A 23,395-nucleotide genomic window follows, 5' to 3' on the forward strand; every position below is an offset into this window, starting at 1 on the left:
AGGTCAGAGCATAAACCTCAAGCGTAAAGGTTAGTAGAGGAAGTCTAGGTAGGGAAAGTTTGGTTTGTTTGGTTTTTTTTTTGCTCTACATCTTAGAGAAATGCAGCAAACCAGCAGCTCCTCAGCAGTTCTGGTTGCTGGTACCGGAGATGCTCCTTTAGCTGTTTCTGGAAGCTTTGGACTCCATGTGCTGCAGCAAAACCTGCCCCTTGTCAGAGCTGGACATCAAACTTGCAAGTTTCAGAGTGTGTGTTGACTCTGTAAGGTGAGGAGTTGCTTCACCCGGCAGGTGGAAAGCCTGTCCCACTGACACTGGGTTCAAAGGGGTGCCAGAGGCTGGCTCCTCTCCTCCTGGTGCTGTGACTACAGCCTTCTGCTCTGCTGTACTCCTGGCCCTCCAGATCCCAGAAGTAATGGGTTTGAGGGGGACAAAGGGAAACATTTGCCCTGAAATCAACTAGGCTAAAAGCTTTTCAATTGACAAATGCTAGGGAACAGTGTGAAGTACAGGAATTCAATACTTCTGGGCTCCTAACCATGGCTCTAGTTGGATTATTGAAGCTGCCACTGGAGCTGATGGATGCATTTTGTGGAATACCTTTAAGAAACACCCATACAATTGGACATGTCTGGGACTGAAATTTACTCATGGAGGAGTCTGAACATTTTTTTTCTTTACTGAGGGCCTAGTGAGACTTCTAACTGCTTTTTCTAAGCCATTCATTAACCACCTCTCTGTTGCGAATTGCTTTCTCCTCACCCACACGTGCAGGTCCTTCAGCCTCACTTGCCCATCCAAAGCAGGGTATCATCCCTGTGGAAAGCCACCAGGTCACCCAGGGCTACTCCACCGCCAGCTCCTCTCCTGTTTTCAGCCAGGAGAGAGGAGGGGAAGGTGAGCAACAAGAGGGCAAAGGGGGCATGGGGCAGAATGACATAAAACGTGGGCAGCAGTGTGGACACTGTGGCATGGAGCACCACAGGGTGGGATGAGATGCTGAAAGGGGAGGGTTATGGCAGGCGAGAAGAGGATGACAGAGGGCTTTTAGAATCATAGAATGGTTTGGGTTGGAAGGGACCTTCAAGATGATGGAGTTCCAACCCCCTGCCCTGGGCAGAGACACCTCCCACCAGACCAGGTTGCTCCAAGCCCCATCCAGCCTGGCCTTGAACCCCTCCAGGGATGGGGCAACCACAGCTTCTCTGGGCAACCTGTTCCAGTGTCTCAGCACCCCCACAGGAAAGAATTTCTTTTTAGTATCTAATCTAAATCTCCCCTCTTTCAGTTTAAAACCATTCCCCCTTGTCCTACTGCTACACTCCCTGACAAAGAGTCCCTCCCCAGCTCTCCTGTAGCTCCCTTCAGATACTGGAAGGCTGCTATAACATCTCCCCAGAGCCTTCTCTTCTCCAGGCTGAACAACCCCAACTCTCTCAGCCTGTCCTCACAGCAGAGGGGCTCCTGCCCTCTGATCATTTTCGTGGCCCTCCTCTAGGCCCATTCCAACAGGTCCAGGTCCTTCTTGTGCTGAGGACTCCAGAGCTGGACACAGTGCTCCAGGTGGGGTCTCACCAGAGCAGAGCAGAAGGGTAGAATCACCTCCCATGACCTACTGGCCATGCTTCTCTTGATGCAGCCCAGGAGGGGTTTTTGAGGGGAAGCTGGAGAAAAAGTCCTTGGACAATGCAGAGATCACAGGTCCTCTGGCCCACCTGCCAGAAACTCCCTGAAGATTCCCAGCTGAAATGGTATAGCATTTAAATTCAGTGTCCTCATATTAGGAAGCCGCATCAAGGCTACAAATACATTTGGATAAAAATATTGGTATTCAGGGAACTGCAGCTATAGTAAAAAGAAATTTTGTCAGAAAAATAGAAAGTAGTGGTTACTCAAAAATAATGACGGTAAAAACAAAGGCTGTGTCTCATTGATGTTCCACCAGCTGAAATGGTATAGCATTTAAATTCAGTGTCCTCATATTAGGAAGCCGCATCAAGGCTACAAATACATTTGGATAAAAATATTGGTATTCAGGGAACTACAGCTATAGTAAAAAGTAATTTTGTCAGAAAAATAGAAAGCAATGGTTACTCAAAAGTAATGTCGGTGAAAACAAAGGCTGTGTCTCATTGATGTTCCACAGGCAGAAAACACAGACTGAAACAACCAGGGCTACTCTGTGCATTAAGCTAGCTCTGCACTTAAATCTTCAGAGGATTAAAAGCCTATATGATAAGTACGGATATTAAATCTGTAAGACTGTTTTTACAGTGGAAACAGAACCAAGTTGTGCACCAAAATGTGAGTCAAGGAAAATAAATGTTATTTCAGGGAGAAGTAATTTGATTGAGGAAGAAGTAAGTCAACACACACCACTTCCTTGACTTTTTAATGCTTTTCTCTTTTTATACGGTATTAACAAATTAAGCCTGTGTTGTTTCTCCATGATGGGTATTTGCATATCAAATTGTTTGTGTCTGTATTTACATATGCCGTTTGTTTGCTGTCAGCTACATCTGTAATTGTGCATTTTGTTATGCTGTAGTGCTAGATACTGTATTTTATACTGCAATGCTATAAGATTAAACTCTTTAAAACACTTTTAAAATCATCTCCTTAAAATAACTACAGATCATTAATTAATTTAAGGTAATACACTCCCCAATAATTGCATGGATGAGCTTTGCAAGTTTTTCAGAACCTTTCCAAATTTGCAAAAGGAGACATAAAGAAATTATTTGAATTAAGACTTTTTAATGTTCACTATGTTTTAAATCCTGTGAAGAATATATTTCACTTGGTCAGTAAAGGCACTGCCATTTAAACAATGAACCAAAACATAGGCTGCAAAATGCCAAGCACCGTTTTGTTTATTAAAGCTCCTCTGTGTTATTTTAATGCCTGCCATCATTGACAAAATACCATGAGAGAGGTTAGAAAGCATTATAGTTCCCAGTAACACTCTTCAAAATTTTAAGCCTTAAAGTTGATTTAGAGCCAAATATGTCAATCATTCAGTTTTGTTCTTTAAAGCATATATGGTTTATCTTAATAATTTGGTTATCCTTTTAGAGTAGCATGTAATTAAAAATGTGACGGACCTGGTGCAACTTTCTTCTTTGTGGAAAGCCAGAGTGTAGATGGAGTAACGTGATGCAAGTGAAACCATATTCACTCTTTCTGCTGCAAATATTTAGTCCTTCATACTGTTTTTACCTGGCAGTTTTACGTGAGATATGTAATCAGGCCACACAGACCGTATAATCTCTCCTCCCTCATCCGGGAGGCCTTTGGCAACGTGCCTTACAGTTACCAAGGTGTGTCCTCGTTGGAGCACAGCCCAAAACTCGCCTTTTGTGACCTGACTCTCAAATCCTCCTGACAATGATCACGCAAACCAACCTCATTCTCCCAGCAGCACCTCACTATGACACAAGCAAGACCGAAAACAAATCATTAGTGAATTAACTGCCCTGTAGTTTGCGTGGAGCTCTCGCAATACAACGTCTTGTGTCTTTGTAGGGCTTGACTTGGCTTCCCCACGGTGCGATCAATAGCTGCTTTGCTGCTGGGTGCTCAGAGAGCCAGGCTGGCCCCATCAAAGCTGAATAGCGTTAGTAGTGAATGAACAGATGATAGAGGAACCCTGCCAGCAGCCTGCAATCTGCCCGGGGGATGGAGGGAAAGGGCCAATGATTAATAGGAGAGAGCTCGATCACCGGGATCAGCAGAGCGGTGGTTGTTTGATAGAGCGACGGCAGCTTAGGCTGGCTGAGGATCCGGTCCCTAGGAAATTGAATTTGTGGGACGAAGTGAACAAAAGAGCTATATTGTAAACTGACAGGGCAATAAAAGGCAGGAGTTTAAAACCGATTTAGGATGCAGTTCGGGCTTTTTATAAAGTAAGGGGATTGACTGAGAAGGACAAAGCAAGGAGACAGGGTTGAGAGAAACTCTGAAATTGCAGTTGAGCTTAATAATGATTTGCTGCCCCACAATTAACTATTATTAAATTTAAAGAAACAATCGGCTTTTGCTGTTTCTGGTTTTAAATTCAGCGATCACACTGAATCGAACAGTTACTATTTTAGCACAGGGAATGGACTCCATTGCTGTTCTACCAGAAATTGCATAGAACTGCTTCCAAAAAAGCAGGATTAACTCTCCCATGAAATTCTTAAGATAGATATCAGTTAAAACATCCTTTCTGATGGTAACACACAAAGTTTCACTATTGTCTGTATATCTTACGACTTAGCAGGGTGACACTATGATCTGCCATTCAAGCCTTCATTGCCACTTTGTCAGTTTGGTAAGTTGGTGGTTAGCTCTGTCTCTGTACTTGGAAGCAGCACATCTTTTAATCTCCATTTCCTCTTTTACTGCTGGCCTTGGCACTCACATCACAAGCAGGGTGGTAAGCCCGTTACTAAGGGAAAGATATTCCTGAGTATCTAAAACCAAATGTCTTAAAACAAAGGGTCAGATTTTCAAGGCTGGAATTTGAACTGCGTTTGATTATTATATTTTTTTCACCCAGAAAAATCATACTTCCTCTTTGGGAGGGTTTCCCACAGGAGGAACCCAGAAACAACAACTGAGGAGGATGACTGTGTGCTGCAACTAGTCTGCAACACTAAGAGGAGAGACCATAAAAGGAGTTTGAAAAGAAGGACCTGCAGGATCCCAAAGGTTTGCTTGCACTTGTGCTTAAGGATGCAAATGGACAAGCTGCTGAAACAGAGAAGAGGCAGAGGTATGACGGCAGGATTGACATGTTGGAGAAGCAAACAGCAGTTCCAGGAAGCTTGTGCAAAGCTGGGACCACCCAAGCAAATGCAGTATCTTGTGGGGGAGAAGTTGCGTAGAGTTACACAGATCTGAGTGGAAATGGGAGACACAACTTCTTGGTTTCACTCTGAGAGGTAGTACATAGAAGGTACTCAGAGGTCCCAAACAAGTCGAGGACCACTTAGCAGGGAAAAGAAAGGCCTGAGTTATTCTGAAGCACCGTGAATTCTCTGAAAGGAGCAACACAAATTTATCTACTAGTAATTGTGGGAAACTAAAGCCCACCAAGCTGGTGGAGACCCCCCAAGATGTCTACCACAGAAAGATGTAATTCTTGAATTTCACATCCCAGTTATGTTGGTCCAGGGTAGTACCTATTTGAGGGCAACCCAACAGAACCCACTTGAATAGATGGTTTAATGAAATTGTTGAGACACGGTTAAATAATTAAGATGTGAATTATTGCTTTTCATTCCATTTCCTGAACAACTGAATTGTCCAACACAGAGAATTTTCTCTCGCAGTCCTTTCTCATGCTCAGTAGTGTTTCTGTGTATCAGTAGTTTTACTGAGGCCCTAATTACTCAGCATCATCGTACAGGAGTGGACTGCTAAAATACAAAGCAGAATTTTTTCCCTAGGGCAAGTAATATGTTGGAACAACAATGAATTCTCTTCATGGCCTGAAGAAGAACCCTTCACAGGGTAGAATCTGAGTGTCCTAGTGATTAATACTTACACAGGACTTTGCAGTAGCAAGTGTCATTGAAGAATTCCTACCACAGGCACAACACAGCTGCAAGGTTACCTTTATTTTATTGAGATGCATTCACATTGTGAATAATGAATAGCTGCAAGCAAAATGAAAGCAATTTTAACCTTCTTAAGATCATGGGTATGCGGGAGGATGCAGCTGAGTAGTTGAAAGTGCACAAGAGAAATAATGCAGTATTTACTTTCTTTTGGAAAGGGAAAACTGGAAGCCATTTTAACAGGGTTTTTTTTTTTTTTTTCCATTGTGAAGATGTCACAGCAAAGGAAAGCACCTTCCCTAAACTATCTTACTGTTGAATAGAACCTGGGCAAATCCACCATGGGCCAAAAGACAAAGGATTACCTCACAGTATAAAAATGGTTTGCCACAGTTGCTTTTTAAAACAATGCATGACATGCCTCGTTGTGGTGACACCATGGAACTGCACCCCATCTTTTTGGCATTGGCTTAGTCTTTATCCATTAAAAGAAAAGGCATCACAACTGAAAGCCCAGCCCTGGAAACTCTTGTTGGTAGCGCTCGCTGTTACTTTATTTTCCTTCCCCTTGGAAGAGGTGGCCATTAGTAACCTCTGTTTTCAGTAGCAGAGACATGCTGCAGAGATGCAGATACTCAGAGTGAGGGGGGATGTCAGATGGTTGTCAAAATACCTGAGCTCATCTCACTCAGAACTGAACCAGCAGTGGAGCGGAGGGGAGATGCTGAGTAGAAGCAGAAACTACACACACAGAGGTGTGATGACCACACGGAAACTTCAAATGGCAGGAACAGCATTTGGAGGATGAAAAAAAAAAAAAAATAATCATGAAGATAAAAGAGATTCTGCATTTGTACCAGCGCCTCTTGCTGTTGAAAGGCTGATGAATGAAGTACTGAGTGAAGAGGCTTGAAGAAGTGATCTCTCTGATGGAGAAAAAACAAATAGCGTTTCAGGCAGAAGCTCCTGACAGAGAAGAATGAGTTAGTTAAAGATAAGTAAGGCTGAGTGTTTCAAATATAGGTGCTGCAGGATGAAACAGATGGATTTTTCCTCCAGATAATGGATATATATGGAGCACTCAAAGGAGTCAATTTTTTCTGAGGTTCGGCAGCTAAAAGGACAGCTGGGGAGACTAGAGCCTGGCAAACAATAAAAATTAAGCTCCAATGATTGTATTGCATTTAGTGAAAGAGCTGCAAAACGTTTGTGGTGAGATCTGTCACCAGGTGACGGGTCCTTCAAGGTGAAAAAAGCCCAGTCTTCATGGTGCCATCATCACTGGCAGCTGTGAAGGTGACTGTGGGAGGGCAAGATACAGCCCTTGGGAAGCTTCTGGCCTCTGAAAACATGGGGGAACTAAAAATTGATGAGTAGGAGGAAAAGCCAGACAGGAAGATTTCATAGAGCAAGAAGATGCAATTGTTTAAAGAGCAGCAAAAAATTTCAAGTCAAACCAACATCAGCTGAAGAGCTTTAGCTGAAGGGAACTGACCTCGGAAAAAAGGAATGTATCCAGCTAAAGGGCGAAAGGAAAAATCTGCAGGTACAGTGTTTGCTTTGGCCTTGCACGCCTCTGATTCACTTTGGAGTATTTAAAATTATTTCAAAAGCTCTTCAGGTTTCTAAGAGCCAGCACTCAAAGCTAAGTCCTTTATGGTTCAAACCTTCTGCTTGGAGAACTGAAAAAAAAAATATGGAGCTGGAAAGCCTGTCATGGGTGTGATCTAACTACGTTGCCTCAAGGACAACTAAATACGGATGTAATGAGCATCCCTTCCATTAATATTAGCCTGAAATTCTGCACTGTGGGAATGCGGCGTTTCAGCTATACCGGTTGAGAAGACTGAAGTCTGTTGACAAGCCATAGGTCAAGCGTATAATCTTTAACAAACATGACCGTATTGCTTCACGTAACTGTCTTACACACCCCTAGGATCAGGCTGTTCCTGAAGGGGGTGAAAAACTTGTATCTGAATTTCATAACCAGCCAGTTATTTTGAGGCTCTGGTAGTTAAGGATGGCAAGGGGAAAGAATTTTTCTGACTCAAAAGTGGATGACCACTTTTGATGGAGCCCAGCAAGGCCCAGAAATGATCCAGGTTGTGAAGCCGTTTTCCTGCAGCGAGGCCTTCAGCGCTTGGAATGACTGAGTGAGTGCTGCTCTGACTGTTGATGCAGCGCCTTGGCAGATGTTTTGTCCATCAGGACGGGGGAAGGAATTTCGCCGAACGAGTACAAGTGCTGCACTGCCTTTCAGCAGATCTTAAAAGCAGGAATACTTATAGCTTTATGGCCTTATGACCGCACGGCCTGCATGGCGCAGAAGAAGAGCCAAGCCTTGTTAATGTCAATGCTGTCTGGGTCTCCTGCTTGGACCTGTCTCTGACGGCACTGGTGTCCTTATTTGGGTCCATATATGCCTATATTCTGTAATTCCAGGTATCCCGTCTTTTCAGTCAAGCACTTCATAAACATTCCGGAGGAAGAATCTGAGGTCTTGAACTCTGCAAAATTCCTGGTAAAGACCGGTCTCTTGGGCCCGGTCCACGAGGCTAATGGCTGGCTAATTGGCAATAAGCATCCCATATGCATCCCACAGGGTGACTCATAAATCAGTCTCAAACTTAGAAAAGTGAGAGCAGGTGTTGCCATTTTGGATCTTGGACGGTCCGTGTGTCTCTCTCAGCTCATTATTACGGGGTGGAAAGACGAGATTCAGGCCTGGTTTTGGGAGCAATCAATACCAATGCCAGCGTTAAAAAAATAAATAAAGTAAATAAAAATCTGCCCATAGCCTTTAACTTCTTTGCCTGAGGTTACCTGTCTGCTCCCTGGGTGCACAATGAAGCACAGACAGATCATCTTGAGTAATTTGGGAAGTCATATAATTGGGATCATAGAACACCCACATTTCAGAATTTGGACTTTCAGCCCCTCATCTCACAAATTAAATTATGCAGAGTACACTGATATTCTTTGAAGATTTGGGACTTTTCTGAGATGGGACAGCTATTACAGCCCATCTTTAAGGGATGATACAGTGCTGCAGGATGAGCAGAGCTTCAGAAGTGCAGATTTGGATTCCACTACTATGCAGCTCCTTTCCAGTGAGCCTGTGGATAGGGGTGAGGGACCATTCACGGGGAGTCTAGCAAGGCCAATGCTCAAATCAAACTTATCAAATCCAGAGAGCTCAGAAATAGTTCTGATCATTTCTTCAGCAAAGACCTTAGATACTGGCTAGTTCCTGTCCCAGAAGAGGCAGATGGTAGCACTGCTCATCCAGGAAAAGAATCCACGACAGCCTCACATTAAAGGAAAGTGGCTATGGGCAATGTGATGTAAACTGACCCACATTCAAAGAATAATTCTGTTATTTTGAGGAAAGTCCTCAAGATTTTAACATTTGAAAAATATAAGAGCCTAGGGAGTCTATGGAAGGGCATGCCACAGTTGACATTTGAGATGCAGATACACTGAATCTGGTCAACATATGTCAGTTTTCCTTTTTTCCTAAAAAGGCCCACTTTTGAGGCTGGGAGAAGAAGGTGGTGGTGGAGGTTACTGAATTTCCAAAGTATGAGGATATTGCACCTTCATTTGAGGCCCTGATGAGGCCACTCCCTCAGGGGGATACACTTGATCTTAACAGACGTTTCCCTTGCAGGTGCCATTGGATTCTTAGAATACTTTGTCAAGAAGAAGTACAATCAGTGCTTGCTTCTTGAATACATTTCATGAATTTTATGATCTTGAAATACAAATTCCTACATCAGAAACAAAGAATAGTGAATCCTAAAGTCATATCTCTTCTGGGTTGTTTTCTGAAAATGTATGAATGACATTTCAAATTTATACATCACTGACATGGATCGAATGGCAACATTTATTAGAGGGAAGAAAGTCAAACCAGATGTAATGGGAATCCTCATCTGCTTCCACTAAAACTGAAACAGAATCTAGTTTTGATGTTAATTTGAATAGCAGCATGTGAACTGTATTTCAGAGTTTTAAAACAATGGTAAGATCCTAAATTTGAGGTCTGGAAAATTTGATATCTGAATTCTGCTTCTCTTCTCACAATGGCACACCCAATGAAGAGGAGTTAAATGTTCTCATTTAACACATATACATGTATAATTGTACTTTTGCAAAAAGTCTTTAGGTTTTGCTTCTTTGCTTCTATGAGGCTATTTAATTTTGGATACATACATGTTATAGCTGACAAACACATTTTGTTTTTAAAGGCCACTGCTTTCTACAAAGTAGTAACACATAATGGAGTCCCTTTCTTCCAGTTTGTAATGTTTACTAACACATTTTAATGTATGATTAGATTCCGTGCAGTCTTTTAAAAATCTAAGTTAACGAATCTTTTTTCATAGAATCATGGAATGGTTTGGGTTGGAAGGGATCTTAAAGACCATCTGCTCCCAGCCACCCTGCCATGGGCAGGGACACCTCCCACCAGACCAGGTTGCTCCAAGCCCCATCCAGCCTGGCCTTGAAGCCCTCCAGGGATGGGGCATCTACAACTTTTTTTAAGTCCATACGTGATCAGTTCCGTTTCCTTTTACAGTTCCTCTTGCTTCCCTACTCCACGCCATGTGTCTTAATATTTCCACTGTCAGGGCCTTTTTTCCACCCCTTTCCAGCTATGTAAGGCTTGAAGTTGGGTGGGACTCTGCTGTAACCTAACTGGTATTATTCTGCTACAACACAGGCACAGACATTTCCTGGCTCACTAGCTGGTGCCTACAGCTCTGATCCCATGTGTGGAGGGTGTCCTCTTTCTTGACTTGAAATTCAATGACCATGGGGTAGGGTTTGTCAGAGGCCACCAGTACGGCTAACCCTGGTAGAACATCTGATTACCTTTAGCTGAGAGACTACAGGCATTCAGGGGGGCCTTCTACAGAAACAAACAGTGACGTTGTTATTAACACCAGACCTATGGAACGCAGAGCCGAGGCTAGAGCTCATGCTGGAGTAGATTATAGTAAAAAAAAATACACAGAAAACCAAACAAAAATCCAATCTCCCAAACAAAACAACAGTCTTCGCTCTCCTTTTGTTTGTTTCAAAATGTGAGTAGGCTGGGTTTGTACTTTCAACTATGTTATCACATAATGCAAAACTCTTTCCTGTGCCTTCTCTTTTTAATCTTTAACTTTTCCTTCTATACCTTTCTCCCCTTTTTCTCCAGTTCATCTGTTCTTTTTCCCTAACTATGGTGTTTACCCAAACACAGAACAAGCCTGTGTGGCAGGCAGCTTCTTGCCTTCCTGTGCTCCAGCCTCACATCCTCCCTTCCCACGTCTGACCTGCCTCAGTCTGCTTTGCATTTCTATTTCAGCTGAACAACTCCAGATGCTTTGCAGAAAGAGAGGAGCTTCTGGCCATATCCTGGGCAAGCCACAGGCACAGCCCAGTGGCTGTTGTATCAGGAACGGTGTGGCGAGGATGAAGGAAATTATTGTCCCCCTGTACTGGGTACACTGGTGAGGCTCCACCTCGAACGCTGTGTCCAGTTTTGGGACCCTCATGACAAGGACATTTCGGTGCTGGAGCGGGTCCAGAGAAGGGCAACGGAGCTGGTGAGGGGTCTGGAGCACAAGTCTTGTGAGGAGAGGCTGAGGGAGCTGGGGGTGTTCAGCCTGGAGAAAAGGAGGCTGAGGGGAGACCTTCTCGCTCTCTCCAACTCCTTGAAAGGAGGGTGTAGCCAGGGGGGGTCGGTCTCTTCTCCCAAGGAACAGGCCATGGGACAAGAGGAAATGGCCTCAAGTTGCACCAGGGGAGGTTCAGGTTGGAGATCAGGAACAATTTTCACCCTGAAAGGGTTATTAAGCCTTGGAATGGGCTGCCCAGGGAAGTGGTGGAGTCACCATCCCTGGAGGTATTCAAAAGACAGGTAGATATAGTGCTCAGAGACATGGTTTAGTGATGTTTTTTATCAGAGTTAGGTTGATGGTTGGACTCAATGATCTGAAAGGTCCCTTCCAACCCAGGAAATTCTATGATTCTATGATTGATGGCACCTCCACTTCAATGGTGTTTCCCATGGCTTGCAGCACATTCTCTGGCACTCAGAAGCAGCTGCTTCCAGAGGTGGAAGCAAGATACCAAGAGTTCCCAAGCTGAACGGGAATATCTGGTCAAATCTGCAGCACCGAGTTCTTAAGCTTGAATGTTAGTTAACATTCATACATAAAGGTTCTTTTCTAAGCTAAATCCTAGTTGTACACAAGAGTTTGGATACTTCAATAAAAACAAGTGCCAGAGATCACAGGGCGCAGTGAAAGCTCGATAAAATATTTCAGGCTGCCTGCACAGCAAAGGGAGGCACGTAGGCTCTTGCTGCTAGAAAAGAACCTAACAACACATAAATCCAACATTTCCCGTCGCTTGCCTTAAATCAATGGGCTTGTGGTGCTATTCCTTAGAGTCAACAAACATGCCAGGAAAAAAAATCTGTTTCCAAGCTGACTGCCCTTTCTCAGAACTGCTCGTAAGCACCAGGGAGGATGGAAAGTGGGCTGCTGGGCTGCAGAGGTGCTTAAGGGAGGAGTCTGCCAGCAAAAGAGAATTGCAGAGGTTGAAGCATGGATGGGCCTTCAGTTTTCCCAGAGATCTTACTAAAAATGTGTAGTTCATTTAACAAAAAAGGCGACATCCTAAACCGAACAATCTAATTGCCTCGTCTCTCCTGCCCTCCCAGCCATTTTTAATATAATGATGGAGGCTGTGAACGTAACGTATTCCTATCCTGAGGCTTTTTGCTTTAATGCTGGGTTGAGATACTGCTCTAAGGAAAGAAGAAAATACATGTCATTTCTGAACGAAAGCAAAGAACCACCAGAAAAAGGTGGTACATTCTTGTATTCTCAAGGAACTCTGCAGAAATTTTCTTTCATCTAGGAAAATGCTTTTAACACAGTTAGCAAAACATTCTTACTAGCAAGCTACTCTCCAAGGATCTCAAATAACAACCAGAAGGTTTTTATGCACACATACACAGCCTATACTCTGTCATACCCTATGTTCTGTCACAAGCTCTACAGAGAAATCTTGTGATTTTTCTCTTCCTGCCACATTGTAGTGCTTTAAGGGAAAACCTTGGTAAGGGGGACGTAGTTGAGCAATATGCTTTCCCACCAGTGCCTGTCTATCCCAAACATCTTCCTTCCTTACCTCAGCCTGTTCTCCTGGGTAGAAAAGCTGCTTGGAAATAGCTGCAAGTTTGCTCACCTTTGCACTAATGCAAGTCTTAATAAGAAGACTCACCATCATTGCACACTGAACTTTGGAGACCATCTCCTGGGTCTGGTTTAGCCTATGACAGCCTGTTCTCCTGGCTAGAAAAGCTGCTTGGAAATAGATGCAAGTTTGCTCACCTTTACACTAATGCAAGTCTTAAGACCCACCATCATTGCACACTGAACTTTGCAGACCATCTCCTGGGTCTGGTTTAGCCTATGCCTGCTGACAGGCTCACCCAAATTGCACAAACTTGAACTTCACAAGTTCCATCTGAACATGAGGAGGAACTTCTTTCCTGTGAGGGTGGCAGAGCCCTGGCAGAGGCTGCCCAGAGAGGTGGTGGAGTCTCCTTCTCTGGAGACATTCAAACCCACCTGGACACGTTCCTGTGGGACCTGCTCTGGGTGACCCTGCTCTGGCAGGGGGTTGGACTGGATGATCTCCAGAGGTCCCTTCCAACCCCACATCATTCTGTGCTTCCATGATTCTGTAGCATCTTCGTTATTTCTGTACTGTTTACTCTTACATAGGGACTTATAAGGCCAGGATCTTTCTGCTGCATGGAGAAATCCCAGAAAAATCAAGAGGCAAATCCTTTAAATCAGAGGAGGTATTACTACACTGTAGAATTCCACAGTGATGGGGTAGGAGAGAAGTGAGAAAATTGTGTGTTTATAGGAAGAACCTTGCAAACAAAGATTTCGCATCACTTATTTTGAGAAAAAAAGTGTATGCAAAATACTCAAAGCACATCTGTTGGGTTGTTTTTGAAGCTGCTTTTGACTTGTGTAAATGGAATTGCAAAATAGTCTCCACTCTGCAACTAATATCCCTTCTTGAACAAAAATTTGTTGGTCAAGGGGAAATGTCAAAATCCTGCAAACATACCGTGCATCTGAGATGAATCTGAAATTAGATGACATTAAGTGCTGATATACAAAAAAGAGATGTACTGGACAAGTGGAAAAAACCAACTCCAATTGCTTTGATTTCAGTGATTTGAAAAATGGCAGATGGATGGATATGAAGGCTAGACTCTAGATATCAAAGGTAAAGGGAGCATAAATCCAAGAAAATAAGAACAAACACTGGGGAAACCATTTCATATTCAGAGAATAAGAAATCCATAATTTTAGGTGAAATCTGCTTATTTTAGTTTTCTGCACCTATGGAATTGCACAAAAGAGAAATGTCTTTCTTACTTTCCGTCCTTAAAGCCAAGATGTTGCTGAACTGAAGCAGTACGCACTGGCACCGATTTACCTGGACCTTTACCAGAATTACAATCTCCACATTTTCAGATCTTGGAATAAAATCCTACTTCCTATCTCTGCCAACATGCGTCTGGCATATTTTTGTCCTGTGCCTAGCTGTGTCTGGCTGCCACTATTAGCTTCGTTTATCAAGCACTTAAGTGTTCTGCAAATAATAAAAGAAAAAGGGCGGTATAATAGCTAGCTATTTTTTCTTATTAATAATATGTTAGATTTATTATAGCAAAAATGCAATGTTTGTTGAACTGAAGGAACTTTATGACTGGAAATCGTTAAACACTTACTTCTTTCACGAACCACTGGCAAAAGGCAGGGCCGATCCACTCTCTTGCATGAATCCCACAGTCCATCCAGACAGCTTTCTTGTAGGGCCGGGATCTTTTACCTATCTTGAGGTGTGAATATTCATAGAAATATCAATAGGTCTCGCGACAGTGCAACACAATAATGAGAAAATAATGCAACATTAGAAACACTAACCAAATTTGAATTTTCTCATAAAAAGGAATAAAATTTTATTGCTTTCAAAGTTATTGAACTTTGATATGCAGGTATGCCAAGATAATGAAGCTGATCTATGGAGAAAAAAAAAATACAGGAAAAGTGAGATCTGTCAATTCCTCTTTTATGAAGAATGATACTCCTAAATATCACACGGAGCAAGGTGAGGAAAAACAATGTGACAGGAATAGCCTGATCCGATGCAGAACCAAATTTTCAGAACTCAGCACCAGCAAATGAAAAGAAAGCACATTGAAAGTAAATCTTGCTGACACCATCTAATTTGTGGTCCTGATAATGCGAGCTGAGAGCACACAGCCCTGAAATTTTCTGAGTAGCTAAAGAGGAAGCACATGTGGCACATGCGGAGAAGCTGAGAAGGGCTCCAGGGTCCTCTGGGATTTCTCTTCAGCAGAGCTGCTTTCCAAGTTGTCTATAAACACAAAATTTTCCACTTCCCCGAAATCCAAATCCTGTTAATTGAACTTGTCCTGTAATCTATCTCCATGCATATCCAAACCAAGCAAATAGAATTTGGCTTATAGTTTTCTGCCTTTTTTTTTTTTTTTGCTCATTAAAGATGACATTCAGGGAGATACTCAGAACTTAGCAACTCGTCCTTGGTAATTACTGTTAACCCACGTCTCTGCTGTACATACTGTAATGTAAGTCACAAAGTGTCTGACCCCAATTCCAGACGTTAGTCTGATTAATGACTATTTAATCTTTACCTTGAGCACAAACAGTGGTCTCCCTTCATAGGATTTTCCGACAGAAAACATGTGAACAAGATCTGAATGAGTTTCATTCAGGTGATGCATCCAATCCTGGATCTGCAAATACAGAAATAAAATTGTTGCTTCAATCTTTGCATTTCATGGGAAGCAACTGTAACGCACTTATTAATCTCAGAACTCAGTCCTCTCTTTGTTTTTGGATTTTGCTGTCATTTTCCATTTTGTGATCTTTTTTTTTTTGTTAGTTATTACTGGAATGCATTAGCCACTCATTGAAAACCTGGGACTCAGTCCTCTGTTTGTTTTTGGATTTTGGTGTCATTTTCCATTTTGTCATATTTTTTGAGTTTTTTTCATTGGTTTTTGTTCTCACACTTGAACTAGCATTGGGCTCTCATAGCTCTCAGTGCAGAGCCTTCAGTCACATGGGATATTTTTCCCATTTTTTTTTTGTTAAATATTACCGGAATGCATTAGCCACTCATTGAAAACCTGGGGATGGGACTAATCTGCCATACCCACTACGCATTAATGGAGTGAAGGAGAAGGTCCCCGGCTGCCTGCCAGGACACTGAATGGTGAACAGATGGACCTGCAGGATCCAATGCAACCAGCACCAGAACCTGTTGAGGTGCAGCACCCTCCCCACTCAGCCTGGGGACTTTGTTTTGGTGCAGACTGAAACTGTATATTTGAGCACACTGGAATCAACAGAAATTATAGAATCCTTTTGGATAATAGAGTTGGAAGGGACCTTTCAGATCATTCAGTCCAACCACCAACCTAACATTGACACAAGACATCACTAAACCATATCCTGGTGGAGTCCTGGTGGACAACAGGATGACCAGGAGCCAGCAATGTGCCCTTGTGGCCAAGAAGGCCAATGGCATCCTGGGGGGCATCAGGAAGAGTGTGAGCAGCAGGTGGAGGGAGGTCATCCTGCCCCTCTGCTCTGCCCTGGTGAGGCCCTATCTGGAGCACTGTGTTCAGTTCTGTGCCCCACAGTCCAAGAAGGACAGGGAACTGCTGCAGAGGGGACAGAGGAGGACCACAAAGAAGGTTAGGGGGCTAGAGCATCTCTCTTAAGAGCAAAGTCTGAGGGACTTGAGTCTTGTCTTTTCAGTCTGGAGAAGAGAAGACTCAAGAGGATCTGATCAATACTTATAAATACTCAAAAGGGTGGGTGTCAAGAGGATGGGAAGATCTGATCAACATCTATAAATACTTAAAAGCATCTCTCTTAAGAGCAAAGTCTGAGGGACTTGAGTCTTGTCTTTTCAGTCTGGAGAAGAGAAGACTCAGGAAGATCTGAGCAACATCTATAAATACTTAAAGGGTGGGTGCTAAGAGGATGGGCCCAGTCTTTTTTCAGTGGTGCCCAGCGACAGGGGACAATAGGAAATGGGCACAAACTTGAACATAAGAAGTTCCACCTAAGCATGAGGAGGAACTTCTTCACTTTGAAGGTGGCAGAGCCCTGGAAGAGGCTGCCCAGAGAGGTGGTGGAGTCTCCTTCTCTGGAGACTTTGCTAACCCTCCTGGACACATTCCTGTGCAACCTGCTCCAGATGGACCTGTTTTAGCAGGGGGGGGTTGGACTAGATGATCTCGCTTTAGCAGGGGGGGTTTTGACTAGATGATCTCTCCCTTCCAACCTCATATCATTCTGTGATTCTGTGATATCTCTAAGCACTATGTCCACCTGTCTTTTAAATCTCAGATATCATCCAGAATAGTATCCCTTATACATGAATTTGTATGTAAGTGTTTTTGAGTCTTTGGGCCTCTTGTGCAAACATTTAAATCTAAGAACGATGTCTACCTGTCTTTTAAATCTTCTCAGATGTCATCCAGGATAGTATCCCTTATACATGAGTTTGTATGTAAGTGTTTTTAAGTCTTTGGGCCTCTTGTGCAAACATTTAAACATTTGCTCACTGAAATGAATCTGTGGGACTAATAGCTCACTGAAGTCTCTTACTCCATCAGAGTAAAAGACTTGTTTTAAAAACAAAGCTCAGAATCTGTCAAAGACAGTTTCATGTAAAGATAAGCCTTGAATAGAAGTATTAAAAAAATACGTATTTTTAAGGAGGTGCCCATTTTTGAAGAAGAAACATTTAGAATACTTCTGAAAGTGAACAGGCAACCAGAACTCATAGAGAGCAAAATCTTTGCCCCTAATACTAAAGACAGCACCATAGCAGATAAGAGGTACAATATTAATTTTCACGTACTTCTTCCAGGGAGTGATACACTTCATAGTTATACTCAGAGAGGGACCTTCGATTCCGATGCGACCTCGATGCAGTTTGGTTTTCTATTGCTTTCTGTAGGTCTGATATGAGAATCCTAGGTAAAAAAGAAAGTTTATTACTGAAAATCTAATAGAATACACAGGCTAAAGCAGAACAACAATCGCATTTAGAAGAAATATAGCAGGAGTTAAACCATCCTGATGTTACTTCATCTGCTGTATTTTAACAATAGAGTGCTTCAGGCTTATTTGAATGTGTGCTGCCAAATAAATACTCCAGCTGCTTTGAAATGTAACAGCGCCTTGAAAAAACACAATGAGCTTGTTAAGCAAATGAAACAGAATGATGTAAATAATGCAGCCAATGTGAAGAAGAAGCCACTTTTCGTTCGTTTGTGGAGCCACACTTGCTGTCTTCTTTTATAATCCAGTTATACTACGTGATCATGGATCTTCAAAACTTGATTTCAAAACCATAATCAAAAAATCTTTTTAGGCTTAGAAAAAAATGCATATACTTTCTCTCAGCAGTTATTGGACTGGCATGGAACTTTACATATACCTACAAGCTGTAGAGGCAAAACAAAAAGAAATTAAGAACTTGGTGCATTATCATTCTGTCTGAAACACAGCGAACAAATTAAAAATCTCAAGTGTGGTTTGTTCTTTACAATTATCTGCTCTGCAATAGTTGTTTGGCAGTTATTTTGAAACAGCTCAGGAAAAACATGAAAAAATGCTAAGTGAAAATTAAATATGCTTGCATAAAAAGCGAGAGGTCCTTCATTAAGAGCAAAATGCAGAAGCAGTTGTGTAAGCTGAAAACTTTCCTATTTTATGGGAAAACCGAATAATGATACAAATATAAAAGTATAATGTAGGCAATATGTAAAAAGAATTATATTGAAGAAGTTGGAGCATCTGTCCTTTCCACCACACAGTGGCGGGAGCTGGGAATATTGTCACTGACATCAGCAACAACATCACTGTAAAACTGAGAGCCATCCTTGTGTACCACCTTCTCTGAAAGCATGTGCATCACTGCTCATTCATCATTCCTGTTAAATGATGGTCACATTCAACCTTCTAAAGTTTTATAGGCATTAGCTGCAGTGATTGGGAAAAGATGGAAAGAAACTGCATTCACTCTGATCTTAATTCAACCGTGCAGCAGAGACCTCAAAGGTAATAGGTCTATCTACATATAATATCAAAGTAAAGGTTATCCCCATCTTCAAATGTATTAGTGGAGTAATTGTGTAATTAGGAATTACATTGTTCTACCTCAGCAACTTTCATTAAGTGAATTAAGGGCTTATAGTCTTGACTTGCAAAGTGCTATACACTCTAAGACCAGTACTGTAAAACGTTTAAGTAGTTAGATTAAAGCAGCAGTTTTATTCAAGTCATTAGGACATATAATATGTTAAAAAATACTTGCCAGTTTTTCTGAATTCTGATTAGTGATTCTGATTAGATTCTTAGTGAATTCTGATTCGATTCTTCCAGGATCAAGCTCTGTTTGTTCACTTTTGGGATAATAGATTTAATTTAACAACTCGCTGATTGTTTATGTGTCTGTGCTCCAAATGAGACTTGATAATCTTTCTTTAATTTTCAACGACTGTGTTCTGTGTATGCTTATAACACAAAGGCTCTTAAATCCCTCAGGCCTGAACACAACCCAAGTGGCTTTGTTGCCAAAGAAGTTGACAATGGGGTAACTCGGTGCACTAAGAGTTTATCTGATGCCTGGCTTGTTTTCATGACCCTCTTCTTGTCATAAAATCAAACATGAGGACAGATAAGCCTGTCTTACAGGCAACGGCCAGTCACCTCATTCATTATTAGGGCTGCTTAATTAATGTTTGCTGTCTTTAGAAGTTTGTCATAATTTAGGCAAGCGTCACTCCGTCAGGCTGAAGTTTTACATGGTGTTTGCCTTGGATTTTCCAGTTCCAAAAGGGATGCAGCAATTTAACTCCTTCGCAAGCAGTGTATCAAAAATAGAATTAAAAAAAAAATAATTGGGAAAACCAGCCTTGTCTGAGGCTTTGCAGGGTTTTGCTTCTGATGGTGGGTCCCAGTGGGAAAGGAGTCAGAAATGGGCAGCGTGGAGATGGGGAGGAGGGCAAAGGAATAGTCTGGAGTCGAGAAAATGCTGCCACCAAAGGCAAGGCCTTTCGAGTACAGGGAGTGTTTATAACACATATAAAATGGCCTTCTGTCATTTCATTAAAGGTAATTACTGTGAGCAGGAACAGCAGCAGACGTGAATACAACTGCCGGGGCACAGTAATTAGGGGATTGTTTTTTTGTATAAGCGTAGGAAAACAATTACAGGAATCCCCATCTCCTTTTTAAACACAAACAAAACCGGAGCAGTGTTGAACCCACATGAAAGTCACCCTGAACTTTGGTTGCTGGGCCTGCATAATTAATTTCCTTATGTTTGTTTTCGTATTTTTAGAACAACAAATTAGTAAGAGACCATGGTTATAACAAAAAGGGAGCTCTGATAAGAGTACATATAATATAAAACATGATTTGCGCCACTCTTTTCTCACTGAGAAATAAGTATAAATAGCCTCACGTAGGGCTTTATTCAGCAAACGTTTGAGAATTCAAATAACTCATCAGCTGATTATTCAGATGCTTCAGCATCTCACTGAAAAGGCTCTAATGACAAGATCATGACTCTTGTCTGGTTTATCATATTGATAAATACGAAAAGATAAGTATACTCCAAAACTGTTCTGAAGGCTTTTAAGAAATGCTATAAAATGAAGTGTGATTCGTGGCGTGTACTTGTTCTGTGCGACCTGTGCTGGGTCACGAGGAGCGAGGAGTTACAAAGCAGAACTAGTGCATTCCTTTATAATTCATGAAGAAGGCTTGTCTCCTCGTCTGCAGCACGCCTGTAAACAAACCTTGTCCCCATTAAGTACAGAGGGAGGCAGAGCAGGCTGTAGAATTAGTAATTACCATCCCTCTCTTAACAGATGTGATTTCCTATACGTTGAAAACACTTCAGCTTGACTCCAAAGGAGGACATTTAATTAAAACTGCCTGCCTGTGGGGGATTTTTCTGTTCTCCCATTAAAATGGTTGTTTTCCTGGCAACGTCTAGCTGTCTGCCAGTCTAATTGCTATGGGGTGGAACGTATTTGGTGGAACAGAAGGTCACAAGTTGCGCCAGGGGAGGTTCAGGTTGGATATTAGGAACAATTTCTTCACTGAAAGGGTTATCAGGCATTGGAATGGGCTGCCCAGGAAAGTGGTTGAGGCACCATCCCTGGAGCTATTCAAAAGACGAATTGACATGGTGCTCAGGGATATGGTTTAGTGTTGGTGTGTGTGTTTTGTTTGGTGTGGGGTTTTTTTTTGTTTTTGCTTTTGTAGGTTTTTTTGGTTTTTCTGGTTGGACTAGATGATCTTAAAGGTCCATTTGGTGTGGGGTTTTTTTGTGTGGTTTTTTTTGTTTGTTTGTTTTGTTTTGTTTTTATGGTTGGACTAGATGATCTTAAAGGTCCATTCCAACCTAGGTGATTCTGTGATTCTGCATTTTCAAGCACACTTGGCCTGGTAGCCACAGACCTGCCTTGGAGGCCACGTCTCGGAAAGCGAAGCGGAGGCTTACGTGTACTGGATGTTTGCTTGCTGGAGGTAGGGCAGCAGGCTCCGGGACGTGTTCTGTGGTACTCTCACATCGGTGACCGTACCTTCGGTGATGTAGAAGGGGCTGCTGGGCTGCCACAGGTCCACCTGTAGTGCAGGAACCAACCTGTAATTCACATGCATTCAGTGGAGGTGGGGAAATCCAGGAGATGGCACGCTTGAAGCTATGTAGGTAAACGCTCTAGGCATGGTATAGACAATAAAAAATGCGTTGGCTGGTCCAGCTCAAAATCTACACCAATAAAGCAGATTTTGAGGAATGATTGTACCCACCTTTACTATAACTATTGTGGGAGAACCCACGACAGGAAAAGGAAACAGTCTCAGGAATATGCCTCCTCAAACAGCTCAAAACAAAAGCTACCTTCAGCTTCACGTGCCTCCTTAGACTACTATACATTCCCTACATATTACTTCCTATGGACCCCATGAGTCTTTTTTTTTTAATTTCACAAGGTATTTTCTATGTTCACTAGGGCAGTAAACGAAAAGAATGCTGAAGAGAGGTAGAAAGTGTGGCATCTACCAGTGATGTTTGCAAAGTACACCCAATTTTACACTTGATAATAAGCAGATCAGAGGTCAGTAACAGAAGGTCACCAATACGATGAAGGAAGCAGTAACCTACCCAAAAATTTTATATAAGATTTCAAAATAACAGGAGTGAGGTAATCAAATGATCACAGTCTTGTTAAAAATGATAGCTACTAAATGATACCACAGTTATTAATGTGCTATCTGTATCTGCGCCTACCTAGGGGATGCTTCCTGTCCATTCTTACTTTCTTTTGTTGCCAAATCTGAAATACACTTGAATATTTTATCTGAGAACATGAATTTTTAAGAAAGCAAGGAAATTCGCAAGCAGGGATTTGAAACTCAGTGTCCTGCACCCAGTGGCAAAATGGGGTCGTACTGCTGAGCCCTACCAACTCCAGACGTACAGGCTGCTCAACAGGGCTGAGAAGAGCTTCTCCTCAGCCCCTGCGAGGCCAGTGGCCAGAACATAAGTCAACAAACCTCTTCCCAGAGCTGCTGGAAAGTCACAGGAGGCTATGGAAAGGAGTTTCAGCAACAACTCGTATCAATGTGATAAATACACAGGTCAAGATCCGCAGGCCTTAAAAATATATGATTGTGAGCTGAATACAAAGAGGGGAAATGATAGGGACTACCATGTCCCCACATTTCCTAAAGAGAATTTAAAAAGAATTACTACATGATAAATACCTTTTGAAATTTATTGCTATCAGCTGTGCTAGGCTGCATTGATGAAAGTCATGGATACAGCTGAAGAGTGTCCCTTGCCTTACTTGCTTTCCAGGTTTTCCAGGTGTTTTTTTTTTTTTTTTTTAATCCGTATTTTAAAAGCTGCTGACTTCATCTATGCCATATGAGCTACTTTGGAAATAGCTAATGCATTTCACCTGGTCTTGCTATGAATCTCATTTGACAAGAGGGTATAATCTTCCAACAGGGGTTTAGTTCCCACCATTTCTCAAAAGGCCACGAGTGACAATATTTTGATTACCAAGAAGGCATCTGAAGCTGAACCTGATGCTACCTCTCCAAGCCGTAGTGACCTTAGGCCCGTTAATCCAATTAAATGCCTGCTACTTTGGAAGGAGAAAAGCTGAAACACAGGAGCAGCCTCTTCTATTCCTGCCAAAACCACGCTTTGTTTCACGCTGCCACAATATGGTCTGGGGATCCGTGTGACAGAGGTGGGTGGCCACAGCATCTTTTGAAGTCTAACACCAGGACTGGCAAAGTTCAGGAGGCTTGTGAAGCTGACAGCAGCTACGACAGATGGTCAGCAGAAACCAAATTCATGAATTAAATGGTGTTAAATGCTGCTTATAAATAAAGATCCTCTCGCTGCGCTAGCACCTTATGTTTGTTAGTTTATCTATCTTTCGTATTTTGATTAATTATAGGCATCCAGTGAAATTCCCTTCCCCCCACACCTCCCCCCAATTCAATGTTGTTGATTTCACACATGGTTAATTACAAATGTGTAGTTGACTTTTAAGACCTATTCCTAAAAATACACATCACAGAGGGTAAATTAGTTGCTCTTGGAGTAACAGTCTATCAGGCAGCTCAGCTTGAGCCATCTTTATAAAAATAACAACAAA

The 23,395-nt window shown here is 42.3% G+C and overlaps 1 protein-coding gene across 2 annotated transcripts in view; it reads right to left on the reverse strand.

The window, feature by feature from the left end:
* The window catches only part of CPA6 (carboxypeptidase A6), an 85,923-nt gene that overhangs the window by 14,344 nt on the left and 48,184 nt on the right, over window positions 1–23,395 (reverse strand). For both annotated transcript variants that reach the window (XM_014939588.1, XM_014939589.1), the window contains exons 3-6: window positions 21,220–21,344; window positions 17,560–17,674; window positions 15,314–15,415; window positions 14,366–14,470 (exon numbers count right to left, since the gene is read on the reverse strand). In XM_014939588.1, coding sequence (XP_014795074.1) covers window positions 14,366–14,470; window positions 15,314–15,415; window positions 17,560–17,674; window positions 21,220–21,344 — 447 coding nt within the window. The remainder of the gene's footprint in view (window positions 1–14,365; window positions 14,471–15,313; window positions 15,416–17,559; window positions 17,675–21,219; window positions 21,345–23,395) is intronic.

The sequence above is a fragment of the Calidris pugnax genome, unplaced genomic scaffold, assembly GCF_001431845.1.
Source record: "Calidris pugnax isolate Ruff unplaced genomic scaffold, ASM143184v1 scaffold5, whole genome shotgun sequence".
Taxonomy (NCBI): Eukaryota; Metazoa; Chordata; class Aves; order Charadriiformes; family Scolopacidae; genus Calidris; species Calidris pugnax.